Source organism: Barbus barbus (assembly GCF_936440315.1).
Source record: "Barbus barbus genome assembly, chromosome: 20".
Taxonomy (NCBI): domain Eukaryota; kingdom Metazoa; phylum Chordata; class Actinopteri; order Cypriniformes; family Cyprinidae; genus Barbus; species Barbus barbus.
Window position 1 is genome coordinate 1,063,465 of NC_136748.1, and position 14,387 is coordinate 1,077,851.

A 14,387-nucleotide genomic window follows, 5' to 3' on the forward strand; every position below is an offset into this window, starting at 1 on the left:
GGCAGAAATGGGCTTCCATAGTGACATGATCATCATATTCTTTTATTTTGTGGAGTATCAGCCTGCAGGTTCACTGATCAAGCGTGTGAGAGTCGGTGTGTTTTCAGGGGTGTTTGTGTGATTTATTCTCCTGCAGGGCTCCGGAGGGCGGCCGCTGCCTCTCAGTAGATGTCCTTGCCAGAACACCATTGACAGGATGATAGAAGAGCTGGAATATGCTGATAAAACTCCAGACGTCCAGGGAGGATGTCCATCAAACGCTGAGCGCAGTTGTCAGTCGGAGCTGGGTGAGATGTGTGTGTGTGTGTGTGTGTGTGTGTGAGAGAGAGTGTGTTCTGGTATAAAGCACATCATATTGTCTGCTTGCAGCATAACTGTTACTTCACTGACATTCTTTCAGAATTCTATTGGTTCATCGAACACCAAAACAAAAGAAGCATGGTACCGCTATAGTTTTGTTAAGGACAATATCATATTTATGGCTGGAGACGCTGATCCTCAGACCAGTGAATAGATGCACCATAGAGCTGCAGTGTTTTATCAGTTCATGCACTGACCATATAATTGTGCGTCTTTAACAAAATAAAAATACAGACCAAAAACACTCCATCACTGACTCCATCACATTTCCAGTTGGCTCTGTTGGGAACGGCCCTGGGTAATACTGTGTTTCTCGGTATTAACCATGTGTTTTGGATATTGCCATAGTTAATTCTATGGTGTTTAGATATTATATAGTATATTTCTCTATTATTTTAATAATTCAGTACCATGATATTGTCCAGGCCAGTGTCCTTTTTAAATCCAGGGCCCACACTGTCACAACAGTATTTGAAGGGCCTCTCCCTGTGACGAGAAAACTATTTTCAACAACAACAAAAAACAACAACAAAAAAAAGCAAGCAATTTTTAGGATTCCAAATATTTTAAGAGCTGAATGTTTTTTAGGGATCTCACTCTTATTAAGCTGTACATTTACTTGACTATTGAAGTCATTCCTGATAAAAGGTTTTTTTTTTAATTTAGCATCGAGATACTATTATAGTTTATATTAATATTTTGAATTACTTTTTAGTTTTATAATCTCTGCTTTTATGTATTTTTTATTTTATTTTTTAAAAATGTGTTATTTCAAGGAACACATTTTTTTATGTGTTAGTATAAAAAACTGTCCTGATAAACTGGATAAGATTTTTTTTTTTAACTCACAATTTAGACCTGGGGCCGGTTTCATAAGCGGTTTAGACTAGTCTTAAAAGTAAGTCATCTAATTTTCTTTCTTTAAGGCTGGCCAAAATGTGTTAAAATTTGCTTAAATACAAACTTAGTCTAAGTTGAATCAAAAATACCAGACTGATTACCCCGTGGGTAACTGCTAGTTGGTCAAACTAGTTCTTAAGACACTGTCTTAACATAGAGGCTAAGTTTATGCAACTGGCCCCTGATTATAAATATTTTAGACCTTGGAAGTTTAAATTAAAACTGTATATTTATTATAAAAATGCCAGTGGAGTAATATTTTATTAATTTCCATGAATTTTTCCAAGTCTAGAAATCACACTTTTAAAATGAATCTTCCTGGTATATCAGTTGTTGATAGGGTGAATCAAAATAGCAAATATCTTGATTGTTTTGGATTATTTTAGATGATGCTAAGCCATGTTCAGGCCTCTTGAGAGTGAGTCTATGCCTAAGTCAAAATGAATGACTAACTACTCAGGTAGTGTTTTATCAGTGGTGCTGTAATTACTGTGCTGGCATAGACACTCTCTCAGAGGAGTAGCATCATCTCCCATTCACCTCTGAGCCCTTGAGTGGTTGATTTTGCAATTGTAGTTGATATAAGCTTTGTATCGCAGTACTCATTACTCGTTTGTAATGTCAAGCACTAGATGTTGATGTGTGTGTGTGTTAAAGGTTGTCTGCCATCACACTCGTCCAGGAGTTCAGCAGGTTTCCAGTGGATATCTGGTCTAACAGCGCTTCAGTCCGAGCACCCAGACGTCCAGAGCCAAACCCGGCATGTTTTCACACTCCTGCAAAGTAGGAAAATTGCTCTCTTTTCTCTCTTTCTGTGAGATCACAGCATATACGCGTGCGTTCGGTGTCGTCTCAGATGTAGTGTGCTGTTTTAACCCTGACGACTGTGAAGAAATAATGAAGAACGTCGATCGCAGCTTCTGGCCACTCGTGTGCAGTTCAGCCCATCAAACGCTGACGGCAAATAGGCCTTTGTTCCAAACACGCTTTCATTTTCCCTCTTGTTGTGCTGGCAAAGCGCACTTTTAAGAGGTGCGGCGGGGCTCTTTATTCGGCGGCTGCTCTTTTCTTCACACGGCTTGTTTGGATAGGACTCTGTGCGTCACAGAGAAGCACCGACGAGGACAGACGCTTCAAATTAAAGCCGGAGAACGAAAGCGCTGCTCTGGCCGTTTCTATCGCCCGCAGAACTTTTAAAGAGAGCGGCCTGTAAGAGCAAAGAGAAAAATCTTAAGCAAGAGCGGTTGGAGATGAAAAGCATATTTAATGTTTTTCATCTTACTTCGCCAAACAGCCTTCACAGCGCTGAGACAATATTAAACAAGTTAATATTTAATGAGCGGCTTTCTTGTGCGCTGAAACGCAAACGCCTGCGAAGGAAAAACAAACTTGATGTCCTGTGAAATTCTAATGGGGTGCAGCGCCGCTGCGGTTCCTCCATTGTGCGTGTTTTTAACAGACTGTGTTCATGTCGTGTGTTTATGCCGGTTTGAGCCTGAGGTGAGAGTGGAGGATCCTTAGAAGTTCAGCCGCAAACTTTTCTAATGAGAAACGAGCAGCTCTTTGTTTAATTGACCGGTGTGTGTGTTGGCAGGACAGCTGCAGGAGAAAGGCCTGCTGATGAAGCACGTGCTCCTGGTTCATCTCTACTTGAGCGACATGGAGAACTTCAGTCAGATCAACTCCATCTACTGCACCTACTTTACTCACAATCCTCCAGCCAGGTAAACAACGCCTCCGTCCTTTAAACAGGGAATTCACTGCTGTAAAGATGTGCTTTTAATGAAATGTGTCTGTTTGTGCAGTAGAAAGGTGATAAAAATGCACATGACTTACTGGATAAGAATTTTAGGTAACAATTTACTTGAAGCCGTTATACATAACGCATTATAAAAGTATTTGAATGCATTAATTAAGCTTTGTAATGTACATTTTGTATGATCTTGTAATCAAAAGTTATAACATGGGATGCATGATATTGGATTTTTGCCGATATTTTTGCGGCTATCATTTTGCCGATAGCCAATGCAGATACAGATATATGAAGATGTATTTCCTTTTGTTTAGAAACAACAGCAAGTCTCTCCTGTGCAGAGATTCTAAACAAATAATTTTTTAATTTTGGTAAGTTTTAATAAAAAATTATTTGTTAGAATTAAATAAACAATAATGAAGTTCTTTTATAATGAGAGTACATTGAAAGCTTATTATAAATCATTATAAAATAAAATAATTATAAATCAACTATAAATCAATCACTTTTTTTCAGACAGATGCAGTGGTAACCTTAAAGTTCGTGTAAATTGATATTAAAATGTGTTCTGAGTTTGTCACACAACAGAAAAATGTGTTATTAACCACCCAGCCAAATTTGAATGATAATAAAAACCGCCAAGTAACTAAAATAAGTTATCAAAATCTTTGAAAAATAAGCAGGACTCTCTGCTCTCAAACGCTGGGGGCGTGTCTTCTGTCAGCGCTGAAACCACGCCCACTCGCGGGAAAGCGGCCGTCTCTCTCAGATGTCAAATACCGCTACAACCTGAATGGATGCTACTGATACTACCTCTAGTAGCTTAATTGGATTTATACAGCCATACATGTTTGAGCGTGCAAGTTCGTTACTTAATTGTAGACGAGCGTCAGCGCTGCAGTGAGCTGAAACCTTCTCATCATCAAAGCTAGCGTGGCTCATGGTTGCTTAGCAACGGCAAACACCACGAGAGCGCGAGGTCCGGTGCGCTTTGAAAGAAGAGAAGCGTTTCTAGATGCGAATTATGAACGCGCCATGTTTTTAAATTGTGTGTATTCTGACACATATGATATCTGTGGGCTAAGACCCGGGTATCCATTCACCCTAGAACCGTCCCTGCCTAGAATCTGTATATCTAACATCACAGACATTCAGAGAGACAAACTAAGAACTTGACCTCTCAACAGTTATTATAGTGTTAGGGGCGGGGCCATGCTCGGTGGCTCCATTGTGTCATCGAGCCACCGTTTTAGTCCCGCCCAAAACATCCTGAACACAGAATTGGTGAAAAACTGTTTAACTCCACAATTCAGTACTACTGTATATAGTTCAGAGTCTTTGTAATGTGTTTCAGCAATACATTTCTAACATTTGTAATGTGTTTAGAAACAATTCTCAGAATTCTCTTTACGCGGACTTTAACATTTGTAGATGGTCTAAAGCAAAAGAGTTGTAAACATTCTGAAAATATTTCAGAGCTCATAATCTGTTTGAAAAAAACAAACAAAAACATATTACACATTAATAAATAAATCTATATATAAAATTATTTAATTTACAAGTGCCATGTTTGTGATTTTTATTCATGTAAGCTATATCTTCTGACCTCTAAATCAAATTTTACAACATCAGTTACTGCTTTATTTAATCAGAAATACAAACTTAATGTTATTTGTGTATTTGACTTTAATTTTATTACAAGTAGGCCAACAGCACCCCCTAGGGAGTTAAAACTCCTTACCTGACGGGCATTAGGACCTGGAGTAGTGACTGTTGAATCTGTTGTGGACGTGTCATTCTGTTCATGCATTCTCAGTTTAAATGCAGCAAATCAGAAACAGTGAATCTAATCACTATTCCGGCAAAAAATCAGTTCAGGAATGAGCCACACTGCTGACTTCGTTTTATCGCTAGCTCACCCTGAGCACATGCGAGTTATTCGACTTATCGGCAAGACATATCGGCATAATTGTACATATCTGGCCGATGTTTACATTTTAATCCATTATCGTCTGATTCCGATATCGTTCCGATAATATTGTGCCTATTTATAACACATTATGCACTGTTGCATTTTTAGAAAGTATAAAGCATTAAAAACACAACAGGCAACCAATTTCAGATGCAACAAGGAATCTTCAAATATTATAATGCATTCTAACTTTGGTTACAATTATTTATAAAAAAGATTCAATGCATCACAGTGTACATTATGAATACCTTTATAGTGCATTATTCATAATGACCTCAAGTAAAGTTTTACCCTTTTTTTTTTTTTTTTACAATTTATACCTGATAAAATATTTCATAATAACTAGAAAAAAGTTTTTTTTAGTAAAAATGCCCATTGAGTTACAACATTGTATTCATTTTCATGACTTTAGAATGTTAGAAAGTTGTGTTAGAAATCTTACTTTTAAAAAAAACATATCCAGGTTTTGAGGACCATGTGAATCCTGGTTGTTCAAAGACAAAAACTATATATATATATATATATATATATACAATATCTCACAGAAGTGAGTACACCCCTCAAATTTTTGTACATATTTTATTATATCTTTTCATGTGACAACACTGAAGAAATGACATTTTGCTACAATGTAAAGTAGTGAGTGTACAGCTTGTATAACAGTGTAAATTTGCTGTCCCCTCAAAATAACTCAACACACAGCCATTAATGTCTAAACCGCTGGTCACAAAAGTGAGTACAACCCAAAGTGAAAATGTCCAAATTGGGCCCAAAGTGTCAATATTTTGTGTGGCCACCATTATCTTCCAGCACTGCCTTAACCCTCTTGGGCACGGAGTTCACCAGAGCTTCACAGGTTGCCACTGGAGTCCTCTTCCACTCCTCCATGACGACATCACAGAGCTGGTGGATGTTAGAGACCTTGCGCTCCTCCACCTTCCATTTGAGGATGCCCCACAGATGCTCAATAGAGTTTAGGTCTGGAGACATGCTTGGCCAGTCCATCACCTTTACCCTCAGCTTCTTTAGCAAGGACTGAGGACCGAGCGTTTTGATTGGAAGAACATTTCCTGGTCCTATGTCTTCCACAGAATATATAAATACAGATAAATACATTTAGACCACTTAACTTAATGATTGCTATAGGGATGTGAAGAGACTTTCAACCAGAATAACAAAAAATGTTTCTGAAGACAATCACCTACTGCACCTTTAATCGTTTGACATCACTAATATATATTTATACAACTGTGCTTTCTGGTCCTTGAATCTGATTGGCTGATAAGAGTGTTGATATTAGAGTCCAACAGAACTCCAACAGCCATTTCACCGTTTGTATCGCTCCGCTTGCCGAAGTTGCCGTATTTCTCACAGCAAGTGTCATGGCGGACGCCCAAATCCACTATAATTTTGAAAATAATACGGTTTTGTGTCACGGAATGTAGTTTTAAGAGCATTTTAGGCGAGAATGTACTTGTTTGGACTTCAAATATGCGGTTTGTTAATAAAGATAACATCTATTTGAAAATTTTCTTCGATGTTTTACGGGCGCTCAACGCTCATAAACCTGCAGAGAGAGCCTCACCTCGGCCAGATGTTCTGGAATTTACAGCTGACTCTGATGTCTCTATAGTGGTTAGACATGAGATATAATTCATTTTGGGTATATCAAATGGGCAGTCTTTGGTCTCATTAATCTATTATTTGTTCCAGAGCAAATAGTTTTGGCAAAATCTCATCATGTTTATGTAACTTCAGTGCTGTATATCAGAGCGCTGCCTTTGTACTTCTGACTGAATTGCCTAGCAACTTTTATGATGGCTGTTGTTTGTTAAATATTATTCTTATTATTCAGTAAATAATGTTTTATATAACTAATAGTAGTATTTAGTATTAGGAAACTGTGTGTGCGTGTGTGTGTGTGTGTGTGTGTGTGTGTGTGTGTTCGTGATGGTGATTTTAGTTACATTGTTCTGCGCAGTTTTGAGCAAGAAAGTTATTTTTTCTTTCAAAAAGCTTGTATGCAGCCAACAAATGCACCGAGCAGCGCTGTCATCAGAAATCACCCTTAACAGATGAAAGGATAGTATGATAAAGATATTGCTTTCCTCAGCGGACATCCAAACTAATGTTTTATTGTGAATATGAGATTGATCTGAAGAATGAATGCTGCATCAGATGCAGGTAATCACGATCGCTCAGTCAATCTGTCTGTCATAAAACTCTACAATACATAATACGCCACTTTTACTACAGTAATACAATAAGCTTTTAATGAAGCAACTCAACGTTCCTTCATTACTAGTTCTAAAGTGATGTTTCTGAATTAGTAACGGAGGCTTGAACTCAGCTGTTAAACTATCAACTTTAGATTTGAATCCGTGGTGAAAGGAAGTAGTTCACACAAAAGAGGGCTTTTAAAACACTCCATTGTTATTTTTTATGTATTTACACACTCATGCCATCGAACTGTTGTATAAATACAATATCACACACGTAGATGTCAGATATGGCTGTATATCAGCATACTGTGATTACCTACGGCCAAATCACAGCTGTGCCGATATACATGTATATAAAACTTGCTACTTGTACTGCATTAGGCTAACCGAGACTTGTCATAGCACTTGCATAACAAGTCTCGGTAATTAACAATTACAAAAACTTTAAATAACAAATAAAACATTTTTATTAGTTATTTTTCTTGGTATATCTATATTTTTTATTATTATTTATTTCAGTTTTAATTTGTTATTTTAGTACATCAAGTTTTAACTAAACTAAAATAAGTTTAAAGTTTAAAATAAATTTATTATAAAATAAATCAAAAATAAAATAATTTTTATTTTATTTTATTTTAAGTAACTTGGTTTTGATTGCTTCTATTGTCATCATTTGTAAGTCGCTTTGGATAAAAGCGTCTGCTAAATGACTAAATGTAAAAACAAATTTGGTTGCAAACCGATCAGCAGCTGTGTTACTGTGTGATGCAGGGTCTGTGTCCAGCTGTGGCTCCCGGTCTCTCAGCAGCTGCGGATGGACGTTCTGCTTCAGGACGGGACGGCGCTCTGCGAGGAGGACGCTTTTCCTCAGAGAGACACGCTTCACGTCCAGAGTCTGTCCCACTGGGCCCCGGCCAACATCGGGCCCTACAGTCAAGCCGTGCAGGTACAGTGAGCGCTCCTGCATTTGCAGTGTTGGGGTAATGCATTACAAGTAATTTTTCTTTTTCTTTTTTTTACTTGTAATGAGACTTTCTTTTAAGTAACTGGTAAAATAAAGCATCACTTTTTAATTTAGAAGGAAATATCTGAATCACTTTTTTCAAAGAAGTATCTCCAGTTCCTGTGTTTCTGATGTATTGAGTGACAGCTCTGGTGTTGAGAGAAATCAGGAGTAAGTGCAGAGCGTTGTGTGTGAACATGATCTTACTGTAGTTCTAGACTAAATATCTACATGATCTTACTGTAGTTCTAGACTAAATATCTACATGATCTTACTGTAGTTCTAGACTAAATATCAACATGATCTTACTGTAGTTCTAGACTAAATACCAACATGATCTTACTGTAGTTCTAGACTAAATATCTACATGATCTTACTGTAGTTCTAGACTAAATATCAACATGATCTTACTGTAGATCTAGACTAAATATCTACATGATCTTACTGTAGTTCTAGACTAAATATCTACATGATCTTACTGTAGTTCTAGACTAAATATCAACATGATCTTACTGTAGATCTAGACTAAATATCTACATGATCTTACTGTAGTTCTAGACTAAATATCTACATGATCTTACTGTAGTTCTAGACTAAATATCTACATGATCTTACTGTAGTTCAACACTAAATATCAACATGATCTTACTGTAGTTCAACACTAAATATCAACATGATCTTACTGTAGTTCTAGACTAAATATCAACATGATCTTACTGTAGTTCTAGACTAAATATCAACATGATCTTACTGTAGTTCTAGAGTAAATATCTACATGATCTTACTGTAGTTCTAGACTAAATATCTACATGATCTTACTGTAGTTCTAGACTAAATATCTACATGATCTTACTGTAGTTCTAGACTAAATATCAACATGATCTTACTGTAGTTCTAGACTAAATATCAACATGATCTTACTGTAGTTCTAGACTAAATATCAACATGATCTTACTGTAGTTCTAGACTAAATATCTACACGATCTTACTGTAGTTCTAGACTAAATATCAACATGATCTTACTGTAGTTCTAGACTAAATATCAACACGATCTTACTGTAGTTCTAGACCAGGGATGGGCAACTTCGATCCTAGAGGGCCACTGTCCTGCAGAGTTTAGCTCCAACCCTAATCAAACACATCAGAACAAGCTAATTAAGGTCTTCAAGATCATTAGAAAGCTACAGGCTAAACTCTGCAGGACAGTGGCCCTCCAGGACTGAAGTTGCCCATCCCTGTTCTAGACTAAATATCAACATGATCTTACTGTAGTTCTAGACTAAATATCATCATGATCTTACTGTAGTTCTAGACTAAATAACATGTATTTACTCATCTCACCTGCACTAAAACACATTCAGTGTTCCTCAAAATCAATAAAAACAGTCAAATACAAACTCAAATTATATTTGTCTTATTGAATTATTGCAGGTTTGTATAATATTCTATGTATTTAATCCCATTTTATTAACCGATGTCTTTGCTGCTGACCTTCGATGATCCGATTCATCCATACTAAGCAGAAAGGACACATTTGTGTTTGATTGTAGTTATTGCTGAATAGTGTTGAACTTTCTTCTCCTGCATCATATTCTTCATGTGATTAGTTTGAGCGGCGTCCTCTACTGTACAGACCTGAATCTACATTTCCTTCAGTCTGAGCCGGATTCACTTCACTTTTGTTGTGAAACAGCTTTACATTTGTAAAAGAAGAACTTTTTATATTAAAAACAAACACGCAAGCCCTGCCCAGATTTAAAAAGTAACTCAAAAGTAACGTAACAAATTACTTTCCATAAAAAGTAACTAAGTAACATAATTAGTTACTTTTTTAGGGAGTAACGCAATATTGTAACGCATTACTTTAAAAGTAACTTTCCCCAACACTGTTCATTTGCCCTTTACAGAGACGATTGGTACGATTGCAGCGGCTGTGATCGCTCTATATGTTAATCTGTGTTGAATTAGCACACAGCAAGCGTAATATCATAAATTCAACAGCTCAATCATGAGTAAATGCACTTCCACAGCCCATCACACATGACAGCCAGGCCTGCGTGTTACATTTGCTAAATTGGAGCGCTGTAGACAGTTCCCCATATTGATATAATTACCCCCTCGCTGTGCCCCCTGCCTCGCGCTCGTGATGAGAAAGGCTTCTGCTGATGGCGTTTGTGCCACACAGACAGCTACCTTTCCCAGGAATAATCACTGATTCATGCCTGTATGGTCGTATGTCAATGGTCGTATGCATCATATTGTGTCAGAAAAACAGTGTTAATTTAGTAACGTTGAGACTCTTCTGTAGCTTTGATTAATATTTTTGATTTCATTTTTTTAATGTGTTGTTTTGTTTTTAAGTTTTAGTAATTAACAAAATTACCAAAACTTTAAATAAAAAAATAAAACATGTGTTTACCATTTTTATTAGTTATTTTTCTTAATATATCTATATCAATAAAAATTATTTAAAGAAAAAAATATAATATGAAGTATTCTTAACCTATTCATATATATGTATATATAACTTATATTTTAATTCTGAGGTGTCTTTTTAGATGCTTATGTTGTTCTTTACTGAATTTAATTTAATACAATTAAATTGTAATGGCCAAACCTTTAGTGTGCAACTGTGTTACTGCAAGAAATATTATCTTCTTTAAATGTTTTTCTTTAATTTACGGTGAAATTTAAGTTTGTTCCCAAACTAGCTAGGCCAGACTGGGTTAAGGTTAAACACTGATTTCAGACCCTTTTGTCAAATGTGTGTAAAACATTAAACGTATTTCATTATCAGGGAGTGTTCTTTGTCTAATTGCCGAGAGCGTGTTGATTCTGTGTGTAATGTGAAGGATCCTTATCAGATTTGATTTACCAAATTCGTTAACCTTTGCGTTCGCGTAGCTTCAGGCCCTGAGCGCCATCATTTTGATGAAATTAAACGCTCTGTGTGTTTTTTGTTTTCTCAGTTTCACTCTTGATTAGCTCGCGCGGCGAGGTCACGTTTAGCATAATAGTCCCTGTGTCCTTAATGAGGAATTCTGGACGTGTGACAGCTTCTCCTCTGCCTTGAGATACGTCTCGCCAGATCTCCTGATCCTCTGCTGTTTTGATGTTTATGCAAATCGCATTTTATCATTAAGATTGTAGCGTAACATATTTACGTCCAGTAGATGTCTAAACATATTTTATTGGACTGTGCATCTTTTAATGTATGTAAAATAAACTCTTATATGAAGTGAACTCACTTAAAGAGTTATTTGGTATAATTTTGCCAGAAAAAGTTTTAGAAATTTTATCATATGTGATATTTTTATCATTGTGGCGCACATAAGGGTACAATTTTCGAAATTGAGATGTATAGATCATCTGAAGCTGAATAAATAATCTTTCCATTGATGTATGGTTTGTTATGATAGGACAATATTTGTCTGAGATACAACTATTTGAAAATCTGGAATCTGAGGGAGCAAAAAAATCTAAATATTGAGAAAATCTCCTTTAAAGTTGTTCAAATGAAGTTCTTAGCAATGCATATTACTAATCAAAAATTAAGTTTTGATATATTTACGGTAGGAAATTTACTAAATATCTTGATGGAACATGATCTTAATATCCTAATGATTTTTGTCATAAAAGAGAAATGTATAATTTTGATCCATACAATGTATTGTTGGCTATTGCTACAGATATACCTGTGTTACTCATGACTGCTTTTGTGCTCCAGGGACATATATGTGAATGTAAAAAATCTTGTGTAATATAACTTGTGTTTGTTTGTTTGCTGGTTTTTATTGCATTAGTTATACTTGGATTTTTTAAATAGTTTTTGCCATGAAAATAGCCTAAGGTGCTGACATGGCATTAAATAAAAACATACTACTACTACCATCCAGTAGACATCTGAGGCTGCCGGATCTAATGAGCTATGATCCAATGATATTTAACGTTACATTAGGACAAATATTTTACACCTTGCTAATATCGTGAGTCTTCCGGCGTAAGCTCTCAACATTTTTCCAAGGGAAGAGGAGAAAAAAAATCAATTTTCTCTCATAACAGACGATTAAGCTCGTGTGTTGGCAGATGTTTGGAATTGACCCTTCATTAACCAAAGTCGTCGTTAACAGCAGGAGTTGTAAACCGCGCGTCGCCGCACACCTTGGTGATTTAATGTTTCCCGTTCCCTAAAATCCCTTCAGGAGCGCCAGCCATCGTAATGGAATCCGTAAGCAAACAGAAGAGCTGTGTTAAATCACGATCCACACGCTACCCTGAGACCTGGCAACGCTTTAATAATCCAATTTAACATCCGCCGGCATCATGTAGTCCTGTTAGTCCCAGTTTTGGGAATACGCCCACTCCGTCGGGAGGGTCGCTTTATTCCTCGTGCGGCCCCGCAATTGGATTTGCATTGGGAAAAATCACACTCTGACGCCCACAATTAGAGAGCCTCTGCTGCGGGAACATTTGAGTAATCTTCTTAAAGCGGGCGAAACGATTAAAACAATGAGGCCGGATTCTCCCGCATGGTGCTCAGGAATGAATGTGGCGACACAGATGCTCCTGCCGCTCAGATAACGAACACTCCTCTGATTAACAGCAACTCGTGTAATTTCATTTCTGATCGGTCAGAAGTTTGGAATCATTGAAGTCTTCTGCTCACTGAGGCTGCATTTATTTGATCAAGAAAACAGTAAAAACAGTGAAATATTATTGCGGTTTCAAATAGCTGTTTTAAAATAGCTTGTTTTTTAAATAGTTATAATTTTTTATTGATATGGATATATTTTTATTAATTTTTATTTCAGTTATTTTAGCACACCATGTTAAACTAAATTAAAATGAGATTTTAAAAATATTTAATGTTTTTTTTATTTATTAATTTTTTTTTTTTTTTGTTAACATTTATTTTTATTTCAAGTACATTTTTTACGGTTTTAGTTTTACTTAACGATATTAACCCTGCCAAGAAGACACTTTAAAGTTAAAAATAAGTATTAAGTATTGAATAAATATGAAAAGAAATAAAATATTCTTAACATAATCTTAATTTATTTATCTGAAGTGTCTTTTTAGATGCATATACTGTTCTTCATTGCACTGAAATATTATTACAGTGTGAAACTATGTGAATATGTGTTAAACTGTAATGTATTTCTGTGATGTGCAGCTGTATTTTCAGCATCATTACTCCAGTCTTCAGTGTCACATGATCTTCAGAAATCATAATAATATACTGATTTACTGCTCAACAAACATTTCTGATTATTATCAATGTTGAACACAGGTGTGCTGCACAATATGTTTGTGGAAATTGTTAAAAAGTTTGATTAAGTTAGAAAAAAAAAGTTTTATTGATCAAGGATGCATTAAATTGATCAAAAATGACAGTAAAGACATTTATAATGTGACAAAAGATTTCTGTTTCAAATAAATGCTGTTCTTTTGAACTTTCTATTCATCTGTGAATCCTGAAAAATGAAATGTATGATGGTTTCCACAGAAATATTGTGCAGCACAACTGTTTTCAACATTGATAATAAAAATAAATGTTTGTTGAGCAGTAAATCAGTATATTATTATGATTTCTGAAGATCATGTGACACTGAAGACTGGAGTAATGATGCTGAAAATACAGCTGCAGATCACAGAAATACATTACAGTTTAACACATATTCACATAGAAAACAGCTGTTTTACAGTGTAATAATATTTCACATTTGTACAGTATTTTTGATCAAATAAACACAGCCTTGGTGAGCAGAAGAGACTTCTTTCATTTAAAAAAATCACAATTCTTCCAAACTTTTGTCTGGTGTGTGTCGTGGCGATCACAAGCTCGTGTGTGTAGATGTGTTGTGTGTGGAAGCCGCTTCAATTAGCAGATGCAGTTAATGAGGCTCGCTGGGCAGGAGGTGCGTTGTGTACAGATTAATTAGAACATTTACGTTAGTTAGTAACGCAGCTAAATGAGCGGCGTCTCTGAGGAGGAGCTCGTCAGAGCCCGCGGTGATCTCCCTTCGCCATAATCTATTAAAGCGCCGCTTTTATCTCACCTCGCCCTTGTCAAATTTTATGGATTTTTTCATAAACACTGCCTATACTTCATAAATGTCTCAATTTTCTAGTCTATTAACATTACTTCAGAAGCAGTTGATAAAAGAGGCAGGCAAG

At 36.1% G+C, this 14,387-nt stretch overlaps 1 protein-coding gene across 2 annotated transcripts in view; it reads left to right on the forward strand.

Moving 5' to 3' along the window:
• Positions 1-14,387, forward strand: part of LOC306886021 (uncharacterized protein) — a 129,607-nt gene that overhangs the window by 60,321 nt on the left and 54,899 nt on the right. For both annotated transcript variants that reach the window (XM_079442872.1, XM_079442873.1), the window contains exons 9-12: positions 137-287; positions 1,918-2,043; positions 2,855-2,984; positions 7,979-8,153. In XM_079442872.1, coding sequence (XP_079298998.1) covers positions 137-287; positions 1,918-2,043; positions 2,855-2,984; positions 7,979-8,153 — 582 coding nt within the window. The remainder of the gene's footprint in view (positions 1-136; positions 288-1,917; positions 2,044-2,854; positions 2,985-7,978; positions 8,154-14,387) is intronic.